The 23,799-nt window shown below is 45.7% G+C and overlaps 1 protein-coding gene across 3 annotated transcripts in view; it reads left to right on the forward strand.

Moving 5' to 3' along the window:
- Positions 1 to 23,799, forward strand: part of RAPGEF2 (Rap guanine nucleotide exchange factor 2) — a 259,943-nt gene that overhangs the window by 66,568 nt on the left and 169,576 nt on the right. For all 3 annotated transcript variants that reach the window (XM_062199353.1, XM_062199355.1, XM_062199354.1), the window contains exon 2: positions 19,289 to 19,359. In XM_062199353.1, coding sequence (XP_062055337.1) covers positions 19,289 to 19,359 — 71 coding nt within the window. The remainder of the gene's footprint in view (positions 1 to 19,288; positions 19,360 to 23,799) is intronic.

Below are 23,799 nucleotides of genomic sequence, written 5' to 3' on the forward strand. Positions count from 1 at the left end.
AGAGAGTAATCTGGGCTTGCATGTAAAAATAAAAGTGGGAGCTAAGACATGTCAAGAAAAGTTGATGTTTAATTAATAGATGTTTAATTAATAGTAACTGGGTGAGAATACAAATCGAGTCACCTTTCCCAGTGCGTTGAAGAGTTAAATCGATTGACCTGACACATTCCAATCAAGGGCTTACTCTGTGCTGGAGGCTGGATAGTTCTTGAAAATCTTTTTTTGCTTCTTCTGTAATTTTTTAATTATTTTTTTCCTCCTAATTTTTTTTTTCTAAAAATTTGTTTATTTATTTGAAAGGCAGAGATAGAGAGAGAAAGAGAGTGATCTTCCATCTGTTTGTTCATCCCTCAAATGGCCAGGTCCAGGCCAGGAGTCAGGAGCTTCTTCTGGATCTCCCATGTTGGTTCTGGGGCCTGGGTACTTGGGCCGTCTTCCTCTGCTTTTCCCAGGTGCATTAGCAGGGAGCTGGATTGGAAGTGCAGCAGCTGGGACTGGAACCAGCCTCTGTGTCGGATGCCGGCATTGGAGGCTTAACCGTCTATGCCACAGTGCCAGCCCTGGCTGTATGCTTTTAACAGATGCCAAGAAGCTTATTAAAGCATCAGAGAGGTTCTGGAACACAAGGGCACCTCTTGCAGTAGTGGATTCATGAGCGGCACCCAGAGGAGTGTGGAGAATTAGTAGTACACAGATAAAGTGAGCAAAGTTGGATCCTGGCTGTGATGGCTGCCCGGTATTTTCAGTATAGTAGTATTGCGTTGGTTTGTTTTCAGCAATAGAGTACTTTATAATGACTTAATAAATGACTCTAGGTGTCAACACACACACACACACACACCTCCACTCAAACACCCACAGACCTAAACTTATTTTTTAAAAGTGATATGCTAGGACTTGTTTTATTCCTAAATTGTTACCTCTGAACATGATCTTAATTTTAGTTTTCTGGAAAGGTGCTTGTAGAAACAACCTTCAGGACTAATTGTGAGGTTTCATGAGGTACGAATCTAGTGTGCATTTCCTGGCTAGATAACCATCCCACACATCACCACTGATCATTTTCCATTTGCCTCTCTCTCTGTTAAGAAGGAGGAGAATGGGGGAAACGTGAGTGACTGTGGGACAGTGAGAATGAATCTGGATGAGAAGCGTGAATGTGAGAGTATCTGTCCTGGAGATGCGAGCATTCTGCTGTGCTAGAAACAGTCACCCAGCACGTGTGCGTGTGTAACAGTTTAAACGCTGACTTAGTTTTCTTTCCCTGTGGTGGTTATTAGATGTAAATGATGGACATTTGGGATTGGTATGGGAAGTAGGGATCAAGAACAACCAGCACAATGTCTGGCACGTAGCAAGAAGTTGTCACTTCACATTACACAGTGGTACCACACCATGAATAATGGTTTAAATCATAGTTTGAAGCAACAGGTTTGGAACCAGTATTTTACTGTGCTAGTTAATATTACTAAGTTAAGAATGACATCTCCTCAAAAGTAATAGATTGAACCCAGTATCAGAACACTAAAGTGAATGGCAGAATCATAAATACAGGTGTCTACTCATTTTATGAGCTAGTCCAGTTTTCTCTTTTTGTGTTCATCTTAAGCAAAGTTCAGAATACTGAAAGCATACAAGATGAGACAGACACGACTATGAATTCTTCCAGAAATCTTTAATATAATTTGACCTTAAAATATGTAATACTGGAATATATTCTGCAAACTTAAAAAAAAAACACTCATACAAAGAGCCTTCTATATTTCTTGACTTTTTTTTTTTTCCTTTTGGGGAGAAAGGGAAAAGGTCTGTGGGATAAGTTTATTTAATATGACATCAGTTGAATAAAGCCAGCTGTGAGTAATTATCGCTGATATTTGATTTCCAGCTGTTTTGTTGAACTGTTAGTGGTTCTCAAGGTATTTGGATATTAATTAAATGATGACTCAGTGTAAAGAAGTTCTATTTAAAGTAGTGGCGCATCAAATAGAATGTTAAATTTCCCACCTGCTAAAGACTTTGAATTCTTTCTGCTGTATTTGTTCTTTTTAAATTTTTTTAAAAGATTTATTCACTTATCTGAGAGCAAGAGTTACAGAGAGAGGGAGAGACAGAGAAAGATCTTCCATCTGCTGGTTTACTTCCCAGGTGGCCGCAATAGCCAGAGCTGGGCCTATCCAAAGCGAGGAGACAGGAGCTTCCTCTGGGTCTCCCATGGCAGTGCAAGGGCCCAAGCCATATTTTGCTCTCCCAGGCCATAACAGAGAGCTGAATCAGAAATGGAGCAGCCGGGACTCAAACCAGCACCTGTGTGGGATGCCGGCACTGCAGGTGTCGGCTTTACCTGCTATGCCGCAATGCCGGCCCCTCCAGCAGCATCTTAACCACTAGGCTACTTGCTTGCCCCAAGATCAGATGTATTCTGGCAATGATTTTCCATATATTAAATCTATATATAACACAGAAAGAGAATTAAAAAGAATACTCTGTTTGCCTAAAGGCTTTTGAAGTCAGTTTATCAGTAGTGAACAATTCATATCAGATTGAATTTTGAACATCAAATTCTGCACACAATTTGAAAAGAAATCACAGAGGATAGAAGAAAAATACAAGATAATTAAAGAGTGAACTAAGAAGTTAGGAAATAGAAACTGGTCGAATGTGCTTCATAGCCTTATGGAAAGGGCAAAGGCGTAAATCAAACCAAGCAAACCCGCATCGAGGCTGGGTGGTGCTTGTGGGTCTGCAGTGCTAAGTACCGGGCAGACCTGCCGGGTTAGTCTCATTACTTTGTTCATCTCCCTGGGCTTCACTGTCAGAGTGGAGAGGTTAGCGTGGTTCTCCCCGGCCACCTCTCTGTCACACAAGTTCCCGAATGTAGTGCTTGTAGACGTTTTCCAGGGGTTAGGAGGAGCAAAAGCAGGTGCAAGAATAGGGTCCCTCTCTGGGAGCACAGTCTTTAACAGTGGTATCTGTATTGTCCCACAGATGTTTCTTACGTACGTTCAAAATTCCAACTATGAGAAAGGAACATGTGATAAATTCCTTTTGGATGATGCCTGGATGGATGTTTAGGAGATGAGAATAGGGGAGAGCAGGATAGAGTGGTTTGAATAGGCTGTTCCGAGGATGTGTGTTGATGCCCCTCAGGGTGGCTTGGGTGGTCAGTGCGTGCAAGGCAGGAGGCAGCGCGGTTCTTGCAAGGCAGGCATGCAGGAGGCAGGCGACCTCAGATGCAGGCTGGGAAAAGCACTGGGTACCTGTGTGACAGTTGCGATTTGGTGGTCAGTGGAAGTATTTCAGCGGGTGAGGGGAGCAGCCTAAAAAGCTGCTTGCGTCCCTTACTTTTGCTTGCATAATAAGTGATGAAAATGGAAGAGGCCCTGGGCTTGTTCCTGCTATTAAAAATAAAATGAAAACTCTAAGACTTAACAGGATTTTTCAAAAAACCTAATTAAACGTGTAAAAGAAAAGAGTTGCTGCAAGTAGCAGCCAGCTTGAGCATGACTCCTAGGGAGGCTTCGTTGCAGTCGGGGGGCCGCTTGTGTCTAAGGTGCATGGCGTGCATTTGGGCACCATGTGAAGAGATGCTTCAGCAGGCTCGGTGATGGCGGGGGCTTGGAAGTCATCTGTGTAGGCTGAGGAGAGATACAGCCCTTTGGGAAGAGGTCTGGAGAAGAAACCCGGCACACAGGGCCCTGCGTAGCCTTCAGAGCTGTGTGGTCAGGCCTGGGAAGACCTGGGGAAGGACTGTCCAAACGCAGCACTGGCCCCCTTCCTGATGTTTTGTCTTCCCTTTCCTCATGTGTTTCTTTTTTCCTTGTTTGTCATTATTTAGCATCTTCAATGCTTTATTTAATCTTGCCTGTCTGACTAGACGGTCATATCCACAAAGATAGGGATTTTGGTCTGTTTTTTTTTTTTTTTTTTTTTTGGACAGGCAGAGTGGACAGTGAGAGAGACAGAGAGAAAGGTCTTCCTTTTGCCGTTGGTTCACCCTCCAATGGCCGCTGCGGCTGGCGCGCTGCGGCCGGCGCACCGCGCTGATCCGATGGCAGGAGCCAGGTGCTTCTCCTGGTCTCCCATGGGGTGCAGGACCCAAGGACTTGGGCCATCCTCCACTGCATTCCCTGGCCACAGCAGAGAGCTGGCCTGGAAGAGGGGCAACCGGGACAGAATCCGGTGCTCCGACCGGGACTAGAACCCGGTGTGCCGGCGCCGCTAGGCGGAGGATTAGCCTGTTGAGCCGAGGCGCCGGCCGTTGGTCTGTTTTGCATGCTGTTGCATTCTTAGCAGTTTACAGTAATGCTTGAAGCTTTTCCTGGCTCAGGGGGAGAAAAATATTAATTTGATTTAAAAAGATCATTGGTGATCTTGGAGAAAGATGTGCCAGTAAATTCAGGGGCAAAGGTCACATTTCCTGAGGTTATACAACAACTAGATACCTGTGAAAAGCGGGACAATAGAGCTGCACCTGCCATTCCAGAATGCTGGCCAAGGAGCAGAACCCTGGCTGCGGAGGACTTGGGAGGGACCAAGTGAAGGCTTTCCAAAGCAGGACACTTGTGTGCTTGTAGGACTGGAAATGATGCAGAGGGCGCATTGTTAATAGTTCAGAAATCTGAGTGTATGTTGTTATTTTACTTGCAATTCTGTTTACTTGAATGGCTTACTAATTTCAAAAAAGACATTCAAAAAGGGGATAAAGAAGGGAAATACTGCTTCTGTTTTTTTTCACCCCTATTTTTAGTTTGTAAAACTTTAATTTTTGCTCAGGATACTAATAATAAAGGCAGAATAAATATTTTCAGGGACAAAAGGGTGAGAAGGAGTTTACTAGACTATCAGACTTGTTTTTGCACTGAGTCTTCAACTCAAAAGATAATTGGTCCCCTTGGGCAATACCCATACCTAAATATTTGGTGGAATTCTCACTGGCATGATAAAGCAAGGGTTCGTAAAGGTTACATGTGTATCGTTTTAATGGTGTGCAATACTTCCTTTCTTGAACAAAAAGGTAAAACAGTGCTCTGGTTTCAATGAATAAGAAATGGGACAGATGGTATTTATCTGACATATAGGTTAAGCTTGCATAACCTTATATTAAATGACATGGCAGCGCAAGCAGTTTTTAATGTGGTAGATTTAGTTTCATAAATATCAATTGTTTTTTAATTTGTTAAAATTCTCTTGAACATGAGGATCAAGAACAGTAACATTTTAAAAATAAGAAGTATTATATATACAGTATATTATCCAAGAACCTGATGCCATCGCTCAAAACATTTTTAGAATTTATTTTGGGGTCTTGATCAGAGTGGCTTAGTGAATCCCACAAAGAAGGGAACCTCTTTTTCATGCAATTTTATGTTATTTTTGAGCCTGATTGAACTTAGATGACAACTCATGCAACTTAGTTCTGGGTGGATGTTGGATGCCCTAAAAAAAGCCAAACCTGCCCGGATAGTGTGAAGACCGTGCCCACAGGTGTTCTTGAGCACGCTTACCTCATGCACATCCCAGCGGCCAGGACCTTCGTGTGAACGGCCAGGCCAGTGAAAGGCAGGAAGCACGTCCCCCTTTTTTGCGTTTTGTTTTTCCTCTCCCCAGTTCATCGTGTAGTTGGCAGTTGACTTTGGCAGCTGTTGGGTGCAGGGTGGTGGAAGGCAAGCCCCACCCTTAGCCAGCACAGCCGGTGGTTCTGCAGAGTGGGGTTTCCTTCCCGGGGGCCTGCACGTTTTGGCAGGAGGCCTCACTCTATATTGTTGTTGAGCTGTAATAAATTTAAGTAACTCAATAAATGTATGCTTTGGAAATGACATCACTGCTCTAATGCCTGATGTTAAATATAGGATCTAATCATGTTTCTATATGCACATTAGGCACAGAGAGCCACTTGTCAAGTGAAAGCAGGACAGGTCACAGATAGTTGTGATTTTTCATGTAATAATTTGGTTGGTGCAGGTATCCTGCAGACCAGAGGCCAGGAGAGCGATAGGATATGGGAAGTGTGATAACAGCTGGCAGCAACGACAGAGAGGCCGAAAGCAGTTGTTGAACTTGGGGACAATACAGGGAAGGGGCGAGACCTCAGAGTGCGGGTTCTTCCCTTTGCCAGTCTCTGTTGAAGTAGAAGTGGTCATTTTTATTAGGAAAAGTATAAGTTGTGGTTAAGGAGTCTTTGTTTTTTCCCAAACCCTGCTATTTTCTGCTTCAATTTAAAGAAGTCTATTTATTTTGAATTGACAAACACTGTCCATGCTTTTGTTGGACCAGCATGTTGTGAAGTATGTGTGCACTGTGGAATAGCTCAGACCAGCATGTTGTGAAGTATGTGTGCACTGTGGAATAGCTCAGACCAGCATGTTGTGAAGTATGTGTGCACTGTGGAATAGCACTGTGGAATAGCTCAGACCAGCATGCGTTACCTCACGTACCATTGTTCTGTGCGAAGAATCTTCTCAGCACTTTTTGAGAACGCAGTGCATAGTTTACTGTAGCCAGCGTGTTGTACCACAGACTCTTGTATCTATTCCTTGTATCTAACTGAAATTTGGCATTTTTTGACCCACATTGGCCCCCGTGCCCCTACCCTGGCACCACAGCTCCAGGGAAATATTCTACGCTCTGCTTTTTAGATTCCACACATACATGAGTAAGTGCTATCAGTGCAGTATTTGTCTTCCTCTCTGGCTGTTTTGCTTAACGTTACGTCCCCAGGCTCATCCTTACTGTCACCGATGACAGCATTCCATCCTTTCCCGTGAGCCTGTGGTGTCCCGGTCTGTGTCTGTGACCACGTTTTCTTCATGCACTCCTCCACTGGTGCGCACTTGGCTGTGGTGATGCAGCAGTGAGTGTCCGTGAGAATGTCTTTCACATGCTAATTTCATGTCCTTTAGATAGAGACCCTTTAGTGGGATTACTAGCTCATGGTATTTTTAATATTTTGTGGAACCTCTGTACGGTTTTCCATGATTGCGCTAGTTGACATTCCCACCAGTGATGTGCAAAGGTAACCTTTCTGTTGCCTCCGTGTTTTTGATAACAGCCATCCTACCAGGTGTGAGGTGAGTGATGTTGAGCATTTTTTCGTTGACCTGTTGGCCATCTGTATGTACTCTCTTGAGAAGTGTCTGTTTGGGACCTTTGCTCATTTTTAAATTGGGTTATTTGTCTTGTTGCTATTGAGTTGTTGGAGTTCCCCCCAGGCCTCACTGGCGACCCCTTCTCATCCCAAACCATGGTGGAGGTTCTCTGGAATCGCTTGCCAGCATCCCAAGGCAGAACGCAAGGGTCCAAGACCATTTCCCTGGAGCTCATGTTTCCTTTCCTGCAGCAACCCCCCCCCCCCCCCCCAGCACCCACCATACTTCCGAAGGCCACGTCTCATCTTTCCTGGATCACTACAGTGAAGTGTTACCGTTGTACAGTTCCCAACCTGGCCTTGGCTTGCTCGGAGTTGTTGGAGTTCCTTGCGTGTTTTCGATAGCAGTCCCTTGTCAGGTGTGTAATTTGCAGGCGTTTTCTCCCACTCTGTTGAGTGCTCCCTTGGCTTGCACAGTGCTTTAGTCTGCTGTGATCCTATTTGTCAATTTTTCTTGCACTGTTGGGGAGTATCCAAACCAATCACTGCCCAGAGCAGTGTCCTGGAACATCCCCCCTACGTCCTCTTCTGTTTCTTCAGTTTCAGGTCATAGGTGGAAGTCTTTAACCCGTTCCGAGTTGGTGCTTGCGTGTGGTGTGAGACAAGGGTCTGGTTTTGTTCTTTTGTGTGTGGGTAACCAGTTTTCCCAGCATCCTTTGCTGTAGAGACCATTCTTTCCCCATCGCCTGTTCTTAGCACCTTTCTGAAAACTCACTTGACCTTAAATGAGCGAATTTATTTCTAGGCTCTCTTGTGTCCGGTAGTCTACTTCTTAGGTATCTGTTATAAGACTGTTACAGCACTGTCTTTTACTTCATTTTATTTATTTTTTTAAAGATTTATTTATTTATTTATTTGAAAGGCAGGGTTACAGAGAAGCTGAGGGAGAGACAGAGAGGGTCTTCTGTCTGCTGGTTCACTCCCCAGATGGCCACAACAGCCGGAGCTGGGCTGATCGGAAGCCAGGAGCCAGGGGCTTCATCTTGGTCTCCCACATGGGCGCAGGCCCCCACGGACTTCAGCCAGGCACGTTAGCAGGAAGCTGGGTTGAAACTAGCATCTGAGACCGGAACCAGTATTCTGATGTGGGGTGCTGGCTTTGTAGGCAGCAGCTTAACCTGCTGCGCCACAGCATCTGCCCCACTTAATTCCTTTTCCATAATCTCCACTCCACCCTTTCCAAAACTCTATCTGGTTGGATGGCTACACCGTCCCTTTTCCCTGGCTGCCTCAACTTTTCTGGACAAATCTGAATGGGAAACCATCTCTGAACACTGCCTAAAATTTCTTGAGTATGTTCGCTCATTGCTGACCAGTGGTGGTGGAAGGCTTCAATTACTTGAGTGGAATATTCTCATTTGCTTCCCTTGTCCTCTTGAGAAACAAAAACGTCCCAGAGTAAGTAAAACTGCTGGTGGTTGGCTCCTCAGTAAAGCATTCAAGATGGGAAAAACAGATGTCAAAGTATTTTTGTCTTTTGTCCTAGAAAAAATGGCAGCAATGAGGTTTTCTATATTTAAAACCTTCTTCCTTTCAGAGCGCACTTCCTTTTTGTGAAGAGGCCATAAAGAGCCGCGTCCACAGTGGCCCCTCTGCTTTGCCTTTATGAAGACCGCCAGCCTCCCCCAGGGCTGCTGAGTTCACAAAAGGCTGATGGGGTCTCTGGGGGCAGACCTGAGGCAGGAACCTGAATGTCCTGCGGGTGCTGGCTCTTGGTGTAGAGATAGGAATTCCAGGGGTGATGGGGGCCCGCTCTGCCCAGCCCCAGTGCAGCACGGGTTCCCTGAGCTGCGCCAGCACCAGACCATCCCTAAGCAAATGAACTGAGCACCGAGCCAGAGGTGTTGACTGTGTTGTTAGAGAACACAGGGGAGGGTCTTTGCCTGATAGCCTTAAAAACTGTCGTGAAAAGTGGTCCCGAAATTGCTTTATTGTAGTGGGGTGTAGGTTTCTGTGTGTATATCATTGATGTAGCTTTTCGGTATTTGTATTTAAATGACTGTTAACTGAAAATATAGTCACTTGTTGGGGAGCAAACATTTGCCTGTGCAAATAATGTGGGGAATTAAAATCTGACGGCAAATGTGCAGTCTGAGAGATTAAAGAAATAACTTTGAAACGCAGGCATCTTTTGTCGGGTTTCTTCTTCTTGCTGCCTAGATGTGAATTCTGGGAAGCTGTAGGCTGCGGCGTAATGCATTGTTCTGAGGGGGAAATACTTGGACTGGCTTTTGAAAAAACAGGAATTGTGGACAGATTGGGACACTTGATATTTTTCTTGTTCACAAGGCAAAGTTTTTGGTGAGAGCCAGCTTGTTGATATTTAAATTTCAATCTGCGCTTCTCTGAGTGTCCTCCCCCGCCCCACGAGGACAAAAGGGTTCGTGTCCTGTCTTCCAGCCTGCTGAGCACAGTGCTGGTCACCTTTACAGCCGTGCCCCGCGACGCGGGCTGTCGCGGTGAGTGGGGCGTTAGTGATGAGCGTGTCTCACTAAGCAGTGTGAATGGCCTGTAGGTGATTCTTGCCTGTCCCTCGCACCCGCCCTGCTCTCCTGTGTAGGTTGGAAGGTTATCCAGGGAACTGCTTCATCATTACTTTTTGTCTCAAGTTTAGGAATTGTTGAGAAACAAAGCCTGACTGAGAGCACATGAAGAATGTCCTTTTCAGGAGAAAGCAACCCAAAGAAGTTGTGGACGCACGGGGAAGAGCTTGAATGTGTCTGGTCCTGGAACTCCCCGTGCCTGTGTCTCGGGCAGGCTCAAGGACTACGCCAGGGCCTTCCCATAAGTGACCAGTGACAGAATGACCAGGCTTCCCTGGGCTTTGACGTTTGTATTGGAATGAAATCCCAGTCCTAGAGGACTACTTTTCTTTTGGGTATAATTTAGTAAGCTCAAAGCAGTCAAAAAGATCATGGAAGATGGAGTTAAAAAAAAAAAAAAAAGACAAATTAAGGAAAAAGCTATGCAGGGATTTCAGAATCTTTTGCACCAAAATAAACTCGCCTCTCCATTGTTTTCCCCACGAAGTTTTTGAAATCTCCCTGTATTTTGTCTTCACGTGATTTAGGACCACACAGCTATTTAAGAACATACATACGACTTCTAGCAGAAGTCGTACACTCTGCGATGGCTTTCACTCCTCACACATGCTCCATGTGTATGTTCCATGTGTGTGATGATGTAATCCTGAGGCATGAATGGCTGGGCAGCACAGGCTGCCTAGCAGTGTCCTGAGCCAACGTTTTTGTTTTCATTGCTTTGGTAATTGAATTGCCCTGGGGAGGCTGCTTCACAATACACATCTCCCTGCCAGGGAGGATGGCAATGAAGCGGCTGTGATGGGCGTGCCCATGGGCTTGCCCTCTGCCTCTTTGGTTTAGGGGCTTGGAGAGAAAGGGATCATCACACTCCCTGACCCCGGTGTCTGTGTGTCCTGTGTCATGGTGAGACCACGCGCTGTTTTGAGGGGGCTCTGGGCAAGGGCTGCCACCTTGTGGCCATTCGTGGAGTCGCCGCAGTCTACATGGGTGAGGCTGGACCCCAGCCTGGGATCACTTTGACTCTTCCTTCTCAGGGAGTGCTCACCTTAGGGACCTGCATACCACCTGCCCTGCAGCAATGCCGCCTGTTCTCCCTCTGCACCCAGAACACCCACAGTGTGCTGCTAGCTGCAGAGATAGAAGGAGGTGGAAGAGAAGACAGGCTGTCTTTGTTTAAGATACAGATATTAACCCCTGGAAGTCAAGTGACCACACAGAGCACAAACACAGGGCCTGGGGCCAGCGGGAGGGGCAGGAGAGACTCCGTGTAGTTCAGAAAGGAAGCCCAGGGAGACTGGGTGATCTTTGAGCAGGCAGACGGAAGGGAGGGCGTCTTGAGGGACTTTGTTGTAGGCGGGCCCAGAGATGGCTGGTTACAGCTTAGCAAGGGTGCATGCAGGAGGCCGTGTTCGGGCTTTATTCTGAAGCCAGGGTTTGGATATGGTGCGCCCTGCAGGGAATAGGGCAGCCCTTGCCCCCCCCCCCCCCCCCCCGTAGGTGAGGGTCCTTCTGCAAGTTTTAGGCTGAAGTCTCCACTTTCTTCCCTGTAGGAGCTTAATTGCCGCTTGTGAACCTGCTAGAAATTCATGTTTTGCAATGTTGTACATGACAAGATTTTGTGAGGCATGTTCCCTGGCTCTACCTCTCTCTCTCAGTAACTCTGGTTTTCAAATAAATAAAAATAATTCCTTAAAAAAAATAAATCTTAGAGCCAGCGCTGTGGCATAGTGGGTTAAGCCTCCGCCTGCAGCGCCGGCATCCCATATTGGCACTGGTTCCAGATCTGGCCGCTCCACTTCCGATCCTGCTCCCTGCTAATGCACCTGGGAAAACATTGAGAGATGGCTCAGTGCTTGGGCCCCTGTGCCCATGTGGGAGACCCAGAAGAAGCTCCTGGCTCCAATCTGGCCCAGTGCTGTCCATTGTGGCCACCTGGGAAGTGAACAGTCAGGATGGACGATTCTCTCTCTCTCTCTGTAACTCTGATTTTCAAAACAAATACATCTTCAAAAAAAGAAAAAGGAATATGGATTTAAGCGTAAGTTAATGGAATACATGCAGACATTTTTAAAGCCTGCATTTTAGAGTGTTATGAAACAGCTTTTGGCTATGGAAAGTAAACTTAGGAAAATACTTAATCCAGTTCTGCCAGTTTTAAATATATTTCTGTTATTCTTTCTGGGAGGAAAACTTAAAGGGCTGTTTTGAAATTGGAAATTTTGCGTGTTCCCCTTTTCGTCATTCTTAGGGATATGAGATTCTAAACCCCTGTCATTTGGAAAGTATATTAATAACAGATGTGATGGCCTAAAACACACGTTGGTTATACTTCTCTCTAAACCTGGTATAAAAATCTGGGTTTATAAAGCAGACGATCCAGGGCCTTTGTGTGTTCTACAAGTCACACCCTCGGCTCTTTCTGGGGGGTAGACATGCATGCGTTAGTTTGTGACAGTTCTGATGTGCACACATATGTTATGGGTATTCAGAAGTTTAGAGTCTTAGGATTACTTTTGCTTCCATTCGGATCTCAGACTCAGCTACTGTTCTGTGTGTTGTCAGGAAACTGCAACTTCCGCGACACAGCCTAGCCAGGTAAGGATTCACCTGGCCTGGCAGATCTGGTCTCAGTAACACACCGAGGATCACAGCTGGGGAGTGAAGGGGCCTGGGTTTGAACTCTGCCCCCTCTGACCCCAGAAACACACTCTTTGCTTCTCAGGAGAAGCCCTGTCTATGTTTTTTGGGTGGGAATATGTGAGCTCTTCTAAAGGTTTGGCATCAGTAGGCAGCGATGCTCCCTGCCTGTCCACCCCTTCCCATCTGACTGCAGACAGGAGTTTTGACCCTTGGGTAGTGAGCTTCCCAACCCTCGTATTAATCATGGTCATTGCTCGTGGGCCTTTGCCCAGAAGGAGAGCTTGCATTTTTGTCTTTGCAAGTTCCTCTCTCTGGATGCGTGAGAGTTGCTAACATTGGCGGTCCCAGTCCGGTGACCCTGGTCCCCTGAAGCAAGAGGCCCGTCTCCCTCCTCCTCCGGTTTGAAAATCCGTGGACTGCCCACCCCAGCAGGCCTGCTGTTTCTCACACAGGCACAGGATTCTCACTCAACCTGCTTCTAAACACAGTGTAAATACCTTGCTTAGGATATCAAGCAAGCCCATTTCACAGGGGGGATGGTGCACATTTCTCCTGGCGCCTGTGACTCTGGCCCGGTGTTTTTGTTGTGCACAAGCAGTGAGGAGTGGCAGAGGCCAGGAGTGGGTGCAGCATCATATGGAGTGGGGGCCGGGAGGAGGTGGCGTAGTTCCTTCTCAGCTCTCCGCAAGACCGCGCTAAAACACACGCTGCACGCAGGGAGCGAACTTCTGATGCTGGCAAACACACGATCCCGAACGGCCGGTTATAAGTGAATGATAAGTGTGCCCTGAAGCCCGCTTGGTCCGAATGAGTCTCCAGGGAGAAACTGGAGCAAGAGCCCGGAGGCTGCCGCTCTCCCTCTGCCTCTGCCGTTGGGGCGCCGCTGCACGGTGCAGATCTGCGCAGCAGGGCGGCGCGGTTAGGTTGTGAGCGCTCCTGAAAGCCCTCCGGCGGTGCTTGTGGATGCTGCAGGTGGTTTGCCTGGGGGAGAAGGGAAGGGAGGAGGGAGTCTGCTTTTCCTGGGAGCCTCCTTTCGCTTCTTTCTGGTGGCCTGTCCATCTCTTGGTCTGCTGGGAGTACAGCGAGTTTTAGAGCTTTAGTCTGCTCTCAAGTAGCACGTGTTTCTGAGCAAAGGAAGTCCTTCCTGGGGCAGAAGGAAAGGCTTATTGTTCTAAAACACGCGGCTTCCTGGTTAGAGCAAGCTGTTCCTATTTGTGCTCCAAGACTGGAGAGTTTTTTGGGGGGCGGGGGGAGAGCTGACATTTTAAGGTTCCTTTAAAATAGTAACAGTCGTGTGCATTCTCTTTGTCTTGGGAGGTTAGACATTTCCCGGTGTACGTGACCTGCTTGTTTGGCCTCAGCGGAAGTTGGAACACTTCAGGTGATCTCACTGCCCAGCGTTTTGTTTTAATTAGTCAAGTTTGTTGACATACAGCTTCATTCTGTTTATATCTCTTTTGTTTGTGTAGAGAGAAAAAAACAATTAGAATGCAAGACTACGAAGGCCATATAGGAGAATTCCCTCCTATGTCTTTGCTGAGGTCACCTCCCTGGTTTGCACTGATTGTTGACTGGTGCAGGTTGATTGAGGAGCGGGGTTTTCTTAGCCCTCACCTATACTCTGCTTCCTTGCAGGGTAGGGGCAGTCCCATGCCAGTAACAGTGTTGCAGTAAGTGGAAGCCAGGCTGCGCCCTGAGATGGGGAGAGACGCTGTTAGGGGTGATGCTTCCGGTGGGAAGGGGGACAGCAGAACTGGATCCCCTCGCAGGGACCTCTCATCCCCCCAGACGTCTCCCCGTCCATGCTGTGGACACAGTTCATTTCTCTTGGTTGTGCCGCCTGGAATCTCATGTTCCATGGACATGCAAATGCAGACAGGCAGCTCCTGGGGAAGGCTCCAGGTCCCCACAGACCTGCGTCTGTGTTCAGATGGGAAAGGCAGGGTTTGTGAACTTCAAAATATCGCTCCTAGAAATGAGAAAGGGATCTTCATTTTGGCTTTCAGCGTGGTGTACCTTCCCTGCACCCCCTAATTGCCGGGCAGCCTAACAGTCCTGCTTGGCTCCCAGGGTAAACTGAAGAAAAGCTTAAATGCAGATCCCCGCCCCCTTAGGTTCGCAGCCGTGCGTGCTCATCTGTGGTCCACTTCCTTTCATCCCGAAGGACCAGAGAGAGTTCTCCGTGCCTTTGCCACAGCACCTGTTTTCCCTGAGACCCGGCTCCGGGCTACTGGTGCTCATCACCTCGCACAGTCAGATCCTGCTGGTTGTCTGCCCTCTGGGCTCCGATTTCTTACCACTCCTGTTCGTTCCAACTAGGAAATCTCAGGTCTAGGTGGAGTCTGTCTGTAAAGTCATCTGGCTCAAGCTAGCCAGTGCTGCCTTCCGTGTAGCACAATGTCACAGAATGGTGTTCTCCTTTCCCTGGTTTGTAAGATCCTTGTGTCATAGACCATTTAAACCAAGCTTCTTTTGCATTAACATACTCTAAGAGCAATAGGAGGAACTGACATAATTGGCAAACTAACACCTAAGATGTCTGTAGTCTGGTTTGATGCATAAGGTACTCACATGAGGTAGTTCACACAGGGTTTTCTGATTGTGTGTTTGAGTGACGCACGTCCCTGGGAGGGCGAGTATTTCATTATGCAGCTGTATACAGCATGTTAATGACGTCACTGAGTCCACCGGGTCTCCCCTTCACTTGCTGGGCTTTGTGATGCAGGCTCAGTAACAACTCTGACCTGTTTCCTTGTGTCAGGGACAAAGGCGATTAGTGAGTACGGGTGGTAATAGCCCACTGTTTCCTAGGCTTTATTAACTAACCAGCAACCTTACTTAATTTGCAAGTTTTATTTAGAGTGTCTAAAGGTAAAGAAATAATGGCAATAGTTATGTGTAGGTGCTTGCTATACAATCATGTAAGTTACGTATTCACATGAAAATTGTTTTGTCCATGTATATCTTATTGACACATGATTTATTCAGAAATGTGATCCTTCTTTAATTGTGAAACCCCATGCTATTAAAAACAAAGCAGTAGGTTAATATTGTGCCATTTGGCCAAGGAACCGGTCTTTTGATTTTGATTTTGCCTGGTTGAGTTCAGAGTCAAGTCCGCTGTTTTCAAGGCTTGTTCTCTTTCGAGGCTTTGCCTTTCCTTGGTCCTGTCTCTAAGCTTCCAAATTCTGTCTTCTGTCGTGTTTCTTTTAGACTTCTTCCTTTCAATGAACAGATTTTTGAAATCCTTTTTCTTTCTAATATTTTTCCAAATAATACTTTTTTCGGTCCGTGTAAATTTATCTGCTTGATGACTGTTTAATGAACCTAAGTATTGCATGTGTCTGTGCTTAGGTGGAAGGCAGTGTAGACTTTGGGCAGATGGCAATGGGCTGATGGGTTCGTAACAAAAACATGTAAGAATTTGGTATTGGGCTCACCATGTGAGCTCCTCAGAAGTGAAAGGGCACTGCTCCTGTGTCGCTGACGGCTTCAAGCAGCATAAACGCACGTATTTAAACCAGATCATGAGCTTTAGAATTATCCAGAAGGACCTTTCATTATAAGTCTTAAAAAAATGAATTCTTTTCATTAATTGGGACATTTTTGTTGATTTTCCCTAAATGCAAATAGAACATTATGATTAGAACACCTTTTTAAAAGACTTCTTAGAAGTCAAAGACTACAGATGAATAAAATGGAAGGCTGTCATTCACTTCATCCGATCGTTTATCACATTGAAAAATTCCTAACATTGATGCATTTTAAATCAGAATGACTTGAAATTATAAATCAAGTCTTTTCCCCCCCTGCCTCTTAACACATCATAATGTTTAGAGATTATGATAAAATATTTTAGGCTGAAAGTCGTGGTGTTCTCTTAGAAAGGTTTCTGGTTCCTCATCCAGTTACACTGTGAATTGTTGACCTCGGGCTTTGGTACACGGAATTCAGTGGCACAGAGTTCTCGTTGTTCCTGAGTCTTTTGTAAGGCCCCAAAAGCTCCTTCTTCACGGAACGGTTTAGGTTTAACCAGGGAACTGTGACTCGGACGCTGGAGGGTCCGGGACACTGTTGGAGGAAATTAGAGGAGACCTGAATGAGTGGGGACTTAGTGTTGCTGAGATGGCAGCGCTACCAGCTGGTCCGCAGTCAGCTGCAGTGAAATCTCAGCTTTCTGTTTTCCTTGTTTTTGGGGCGGATATTGACACTTTGATTCAGAAATTCAGATCGGAAATGCTAGGTGGTCAAGAGAGTCAAGACAATCGTGAAAAAGTAGAACAATGTTGGAACACTCACATGTGCTTTAAAACTCGACCCCAAAGCTGTGTAATCAGCACAGTGTGAAACTGGCATCCAGATAGGCGCACAGACCAGTGGACCAGCACTGAAGGTCCAGGAATAAACCCTTACACTTATGGGCAGTTGATCATTTTCCAGAGATTACAATACAGTTCAGTGGAGGAGAGAATAGCCTTTAGAAATAGAATTCTAGAAGAAAATACAGAAAATATAATAGTAAATCTTTGTGATCTTGGATTGGTGTTTTTTTTTTTTTTTTTTTTTTTTGGACAGGCAGAGTGGACAGTGAGAGAGACAGAAAGGTCTTCCTTTTGCCATTGGTTCACCCTCCAATGGCTGCTGCGGCCGGCGCATTGTGCTGATCCGAAGCCAGGAGCCAGGTGCTTCTCCTGGTCTCCCATGGGGTGCAGGGCCCAAGCACTTGGGCCATCCTCCACTGCATTCCCTGGCCACAGCAGAGAGCTGGCCTGGAAGAGGAGCAACTGGGACAGAATCCGGCACCCCGACCGGGACTAGAACCGAGGGTGCCGGCGCCGCAGGCGGAGGATTAGCCTGTTGAGCCTCGGCACTGGCCTGGGTAATGGTTTCTTAAATGTGACTCTGAAAAGGACCTTCAATCCAGAATTCACAAATCTCACAATTTAATGATAAAAAGACAACTCAATTAAAATATGAAGAATTTGAATATTCACCTAAGATTATATAAAAGGCCAGAAAGCATGTGAGTTAGTTATTAGGGAAATGCAAATCGAAACCACAATGAGATATTACTTCACACCCAGTAGGATAGCTAAAGTAAAAAAGATGGACAATGATAAGTGTCAACAAGCATGTGGCAAAACCAGAATCCTTTTGCAATGTTGATGGCTTATAAAATGCTACAGCCTCTTAGGAAAGCAGTTGGCAGATCCTTAAAAAGTTTAGCAGAGTTACTGTGTGAGCTAGCAGCTCCCTTCTGTGGAAGTCTACCCATGAGAACTGAAAATGGCATTCAAGCAAAAACGTATGCACGTGAGTTCACGACAACATAGTAGTAATAGCCAAAAACTGGGACTAACCCAAATACCCATCAGCTAACGAATGGCTAAGCCACTGTAGTCTATAGTCACAGTGGAATATGACGTAGCATTAATGAAGAAAGTGCTGATCCATGCTACAAGATGAGTGGACCTCCAGAAACATCATGCTACGTGACAGAAGCCTGCCCTCCAAGGCTGTGCATTCCACTGTAAGATGCCATTTACAGGAAATGTCCCGAACAGGCAAATCTGGAGAAGGAGAAAGTAGACTGGTGCTTGCCAGAGTTTATGGAAAGAGAGAATGAGGAGTGACTCTTTTTTTTTTTTTTAAAGATTTATTTTATTTGTAAGAGTTACAGAGAGAGAGAAGGAGAGGCAGAGGAGTGGGGAGAGGGAGGGAGAGAATGAGAGAGAGGTCTTCCACCCTCTGGTTGACTCCCCAGTTGGCCGCAACGGCTGGAGCTGCGCTGACCTACAGCCAGGAGCCAGGAGCCTCTTCTGAGTCTCCCACACAGGTGTAGGGGCCCACGGATTTGGGCCATATTCTACTGCTTTCCCAAGCCATAGCAGAGAGCTGGATTGAAAGTGGAGCGCCAAGACTGGAACCGACGCCCATATGGGATGCCGGCACTGCAGACTGGGGTTTAACCTGCTGCACCACAGCACTGGTGCAGCACCAGTGACTCAGTAAGAGTCACTCATTACTTAAGTCTTTTTTTGCACCTGCTACAATGTGATCCAAAAAGCAACATATATTTTCTTTTTTTTTTAATTTTTATTTATTTATTTATTTATTTTGACAGGCAGAGTGGACAGTAGAGAGAGACAGAGAGAAAGGTCTTCCTTTTTTGCCGTTGGTTCACCCTCCAATGGCCGCCGCGGTAGGCACGCTGCAGCCGGCGCACCATGCTGATCCAATGGCAGGAGCCAGGTGCTTCTCCTGGTCTCCCATGGGATGCAGGGCCCAAGGACTTGGGCCATCCTCCACTGCACTCCCTGGCCACAGCAGAGAGCTGGCCTGGAAGAGGGGCAACCGGGACAGGATCAGTGCCCCGACCGGGACTAGAACCCGGTGTGCTGGCGCCGCAAGGCGGAGGATTAGCCTATTGAGCCGTGGCGCTGGCCATATTTTCTTTTCTAAAATGGAAATATTTCAAATATGTGTACCTCTTTACATAAGAAATATTATTTTGGTAGAATCAAAACAAATTGAATATACATTCATTTTTAAGTGTACTTTTGAAGTAATATGCATTGATTTTATAGTAAAATAATTTTATTTAATAATGATGGTATCCTATATATATATATATATGTATATATACTGGGAAATTAAAACTTTGCAATGGCTATTTTGATGTACAAGTCAGAAAATAGGTGATAAAGAACAACTTAAGAATATTATTTTCATAGATTAGTTTGTTTAGGTAGATTTTGTGCTTTTCACATAAGTGGTTATAATGGAGGACCTTTGTGCAATTCCTTTCCCTTGAATAATGTTTAAAGTCTAAGAAAACATGTGCTTAACGGGGGAAACAGTGGTATCGATAGCTTGTTTTTGCCTGCAGGTCGAGTGATGTCTTTGATAAACTTCTTTCCCTGGAAGTCTGATAATCTCTATCTTTTCCTTTCGACAGGATCTGGAAATAGTGTATTCCTATTTACATGGTATGGAAGCCTTGTCAAACCTGAGGGAGCATCAACTCAGGTAGGTCATTTTCATATTTTCTTAATGATGGAATGTTAGAATTTTGTATTACTTCTTTTTTTTTTTATTGTTAAGAAGTAGGCTTAAAGAAAAGGTATGAGAACTCCCCTTCCTCTAGCCTCTTATATTTGGCTTTATAACTTTTCCAAAATTGAATTGAATTGCTGACATTCCTATTTTACGAATATTCTTCCACTCCTACCCTGGTGTGTGTCTCTCTCACCCCCTCCCTGCTCGAAAGTAATAACCACCATTTGGTGAACATGCCAGAAGGGGCCCCGCTTGCCATTCTGGTAAATACAAGTCTACCTCTCACCCCCACACAGATACACTCGAAACCAGATTGTTATAATTCAAAGAATGATTCGGTTCATTATTTTTGTATGTTGTAGGTCTTTGTATGATTATGTTTATTGCATTAAGTAAACTGCCCTTCTTTTGGGTGGGGAGCAGAATATTTGTTTTTGAAATCACTTCTGTTGTTTAGTAATTCAGTAACTTTATTTAGGGTTATCTGGACTTAATATATAGGAACAGGCGTAGGGGAAGGTTTTAGGGTACAGCAGCTGTAGTGCCAGCTGGGACACTGACATTTCTACATGAGAGCTGGCTCAGGCCCAGGTTTTTCTGCTCCCCATCCAGCTCCCTGCTAGTGTGCCTGGTGGCTCAAGGACTTGAGTCTCTGCCCCTAGGTAGGAGACCCAGATGGAGTTCCTGGCTCTGACTTTCACCTGACCCAGCCCTGGCTGCGGTGGCCATCTGGGGAGTGAACCAGTGCATGCGAGAGCCTCTTTCTCTCTCTCCTCCTCTCTATCACTCTGTCTGAGGAAGAAGAGAAAGGAAGCAAGCAAGGAAAGAAAGAAAATTTCAAAAGTAATAAAGGATAGGAGTGACTTTACCGTAACTGTAGTAGGTGGTTTACAGATAAACACCAACAGGGACCTAGTGGACAGGTCAGGTCTCCTCCAGTCCTGACCTGTAGTTTTTAATTATGGAAGGAATTCTTGTCCTATATATTTCTCCCTTACTCTTTCAACACTAATTAATTTGTGAGCATGTCAATTTTGTCTTTAGTTGTTAATTGAAAAAGGTACCGAGAGGATTGAGTACTTCTAAAATTAAATTTTTAATGAAAATCATTTAAATTTAAGTAGATTGCAGATTAAGTGTTTAAAAATTCAGTCAAGTTTTATTAGAAAGGGCAAAACCATTGGGGTTTTAGAAGATGGCTCAAATTAAGGCAAGAATAATTTTTAAAGCGTATAACTTTGATTTTATGTCTTATCATGACAAATTTCTTGAGAAAAAGCTATAACACCAATTGTTTATATAATTGGATGCAGTTAATCTGCAAAACTAAAACTGACACTTCTGTTGTGCACATACACCATGCTAACGGGGGCTGGCACTGTGGTGTATAGAGCTAAGCCTCCGCCTGCAGTGCTGGCATCCCATATGGCACTGGTTTGAGTCCTGGCTGCCCTGCTTATGATCCAGCTTCCTGCTAGTGGCCTGGGGAAGCAGCAGAGGGTGACCCAAGTGCTTGGGCCCCTGCATCCACATGGGAGACCCTGGAGAAGCACCTGGCTTTGGCCTGGCACAACCCTGGCTGTTGCGGCCATTTGGGGAGTGAACCAGCGGATGGAAGATCGATCGATCTCTCGCTCTCCTTCTGTCTGTATTCCTGCCTTTCAAGTTAAAAACACACACACACACACACACGTGTAGCATTCAGATACAGATGCACTGTGTGTTTATAGTAGGCATGCATTTAAAATTATTTAGGTAATAGTTATTTTATACAGTGGAAATAAAATGTTTAATACTTACAGAAATTTCGAGAATTCCAAAAGTGGAAATACTACATACACCCATCATTTAGCTTGAGAACTATCAACTTTGCTTTTAGAGGTCACTTTGGTTAGAAATAACCACTTGCTTCAAGGCTGTAGAAGGTTCATTTTGGAGCCTGTTCAGACCCTTTCTTGGCATGAGCTTACAGAGAGTGGCCTTTGAGATCTTATTCTGCCGGTGTTGAAAATTCACATTTATGGAAAGCATCTGCTTAGGCAAACATGAGTTCTTTTTTAGAGCAAGATCAGGATACCAAATGAATACTAGCAGTAGCTTGGGTTATAATACTACCGTTTCTGGGAGTGATACTCCTTTAGATCAATGGTTTTTTTTTAAATTTTGTAAAGGTTTTTTACCCCTGGATTAATGGAGAACAGTCAGCTAAGACTTCCATGCAACATGGTCATGTGATTACAGTGGGAAAATGCTCTTGATGAAGATTTCCCTTTGCCCGTTCGGGAGAGGACGCTGGAGCAAGGGCACTGTTGTCCCATGAGGAGGAGAGAGGGTTTCCTGCGTGGGACGCTTCAGCTGCTTGTGTTGTAGCCGCTCCACCTGGGAGCCAGCAACTGATTCCCAGCACTTAGGGCCATTCGCTGTGCTGTGCTAAGATCACGCAGTTTTAAAATTTTCCTGTAAAAAGTTAATTTATTTGAAAGGCAGGTTGACAGAGAGGAGGGTGGAGGAGAGGTCTCCTCCATCTTTGGTTTACTCCCCGCATGTCCACGACAGCTGGGCGGGGCCAGGCTAGGTCATGAGGTTGGCACTGCATCTGTCTTCGTGTCCGTGGCCAGGGCCCACGTGTTCGAGCCATCGCCATCGTCCATGCTTCCCCAGGTGCATTCACGGGATCAAAGCACAGCGCGAGAACCAGCACTCTGATGTGGGTGTCCCAAACGGTGGCCCAACCTACTGCCCCCTGCTGCTCACCCCAGGATAGCACACTTTGTGTGATATGAAGCTTTTCAGATTTTCACTTAGAAATGACAGATTTTTTTTTAAAAAAAAAACCACAATTTTAGTAATAGGTTAGTGTTTCTACTACCTTAACTCATGTGGACTAGAAGTGTTGTATTTGCCAAAGGGGTAGAGGTTCAGAACAGAGACTAAAACTGCGAAAAAACAGACTGTTTGGAACTAATGAGAGTTGCAAACAAGCATCTACTGGATTAAGTATTTTCTTCAACATTATTGATGAGTATAGTTGTCATCATACAGGCACCTTTAGATCATTAAGTAGCAACTAAGCTATGGTTGTTAAACTCTTTAAAGAATTCAGGGGCGATCCGTGTGCTTTTGGTGAAACATTTCCTAACAATGTTTAAACACAAAAGCATTTTGCTGCTTACCATGTAAGAGATTTTACCATGGCTTTCTGATAGCACCAGATAAATGGATTCTGTAAGCAGTGAGCAATTGCATGCCTGCTGTGCGCTGGAGAGTGATATAGGTTGTTGATGTCAGCCAGACCCTTGGCATCACAGAACATCCATGTTCCTGGTGGAGCAGACCACTTGAGGGCAACAGATCACTGTGCTTTTCATTCAGATTTCGGTGTGTGGGGCATGGTACGAATGGATGCTGGGTTGCCGTGACTTCAGAGCCAAAAGGAGGTGACGGTAACTGGGGAAAAATGTCTGCCGTGTGCAGGTGCCCCACAAGTGCTGTCCCAGCAGCATACTTGGTGCAGCGGGAGGCGAGGCCATGGTGCAGTGAGGTGGTGTAGGTGGGTAACTGGTGTAGTAGTTGCAGCAGTTAGTACAGGACTGTGTTCAGGGACAAGCAGCTTGGGTTTTCTTCTAAAGACTGTGGCAACAGAGGTATGAGATGACCTGCTTTTCTGTACGGAAACATCTCTCTGGATAAGGGCATGGAAAAGAAAAGGCAGAAACCTATACCCAGGGTGCTGCTAAGACATAGTAGTGGGGTAATGCTAGTTCCTACTGGATCTCAGCTGAGGAGACGGTAAACAGGATCAGTGTTGTAGGATGCATTTTGGAGACAGGTGCTGGCAGAAAGATGGAGAGAAGAAAGGAGAGGAGTGCAAGCTGCCTCCAGGGTTGAGGGCCTGTGTGTTTGGTGCTGGTTTTGGGGGAGGAAATTCGAGTTCTGTTTTGGGCATTTTATTATATTTAAAAAATTTTTTAAAAGATTTATTTATTTGGAAGTCAGAGTTTTACACAGAGGAGAGAGAGGGAGAGAGGTCTTCCATCTGCTGGTTCACTCCCCAGTTGGCTACAACGCCTGGAACTGGGCTGATCCAAAGCCAGGAGCCAGGAGCTTCTTCCAGGTCTCCCATGTGGGTGCAGGGGCCAAAGGACATGGGCCATCCACTATTGCTTTCCCAGGCCATAGCAGAGAGCTGGATCAGAAGTGGAGCAGCCGGGACTCGAACTGGCGCCCATATGGGATGCCAGCACTTCAGGCCAGGGCGTTAACGTGCTGCGCCACAGTGCCAGCCCCAGCTGTTTAGGACATTTTAAATAGGAGGTGTCCATCATGCATTCAAGGGGCTTCCTGGAGTAGACATTTGGATGAGTGAATGTCTTGGCGGGAGATGAGGTCTTGGACATTGCTTCGGAAGTA

This window comes from Lepus europaeus, chromosome 8, assembly GCF_033115175.1.
Source record: "Lepus europaeus isolate LE1 chromosome 8, mLepTim1.pri, whole genome shotgun sequence".
Taxonomy (NCBI): domain Eukaryota; kingdom Metazoa; phylum Chordata; class Mammalia; order Lagomorpha; family Leporidae; genus Lepus; species Lepus europaeus.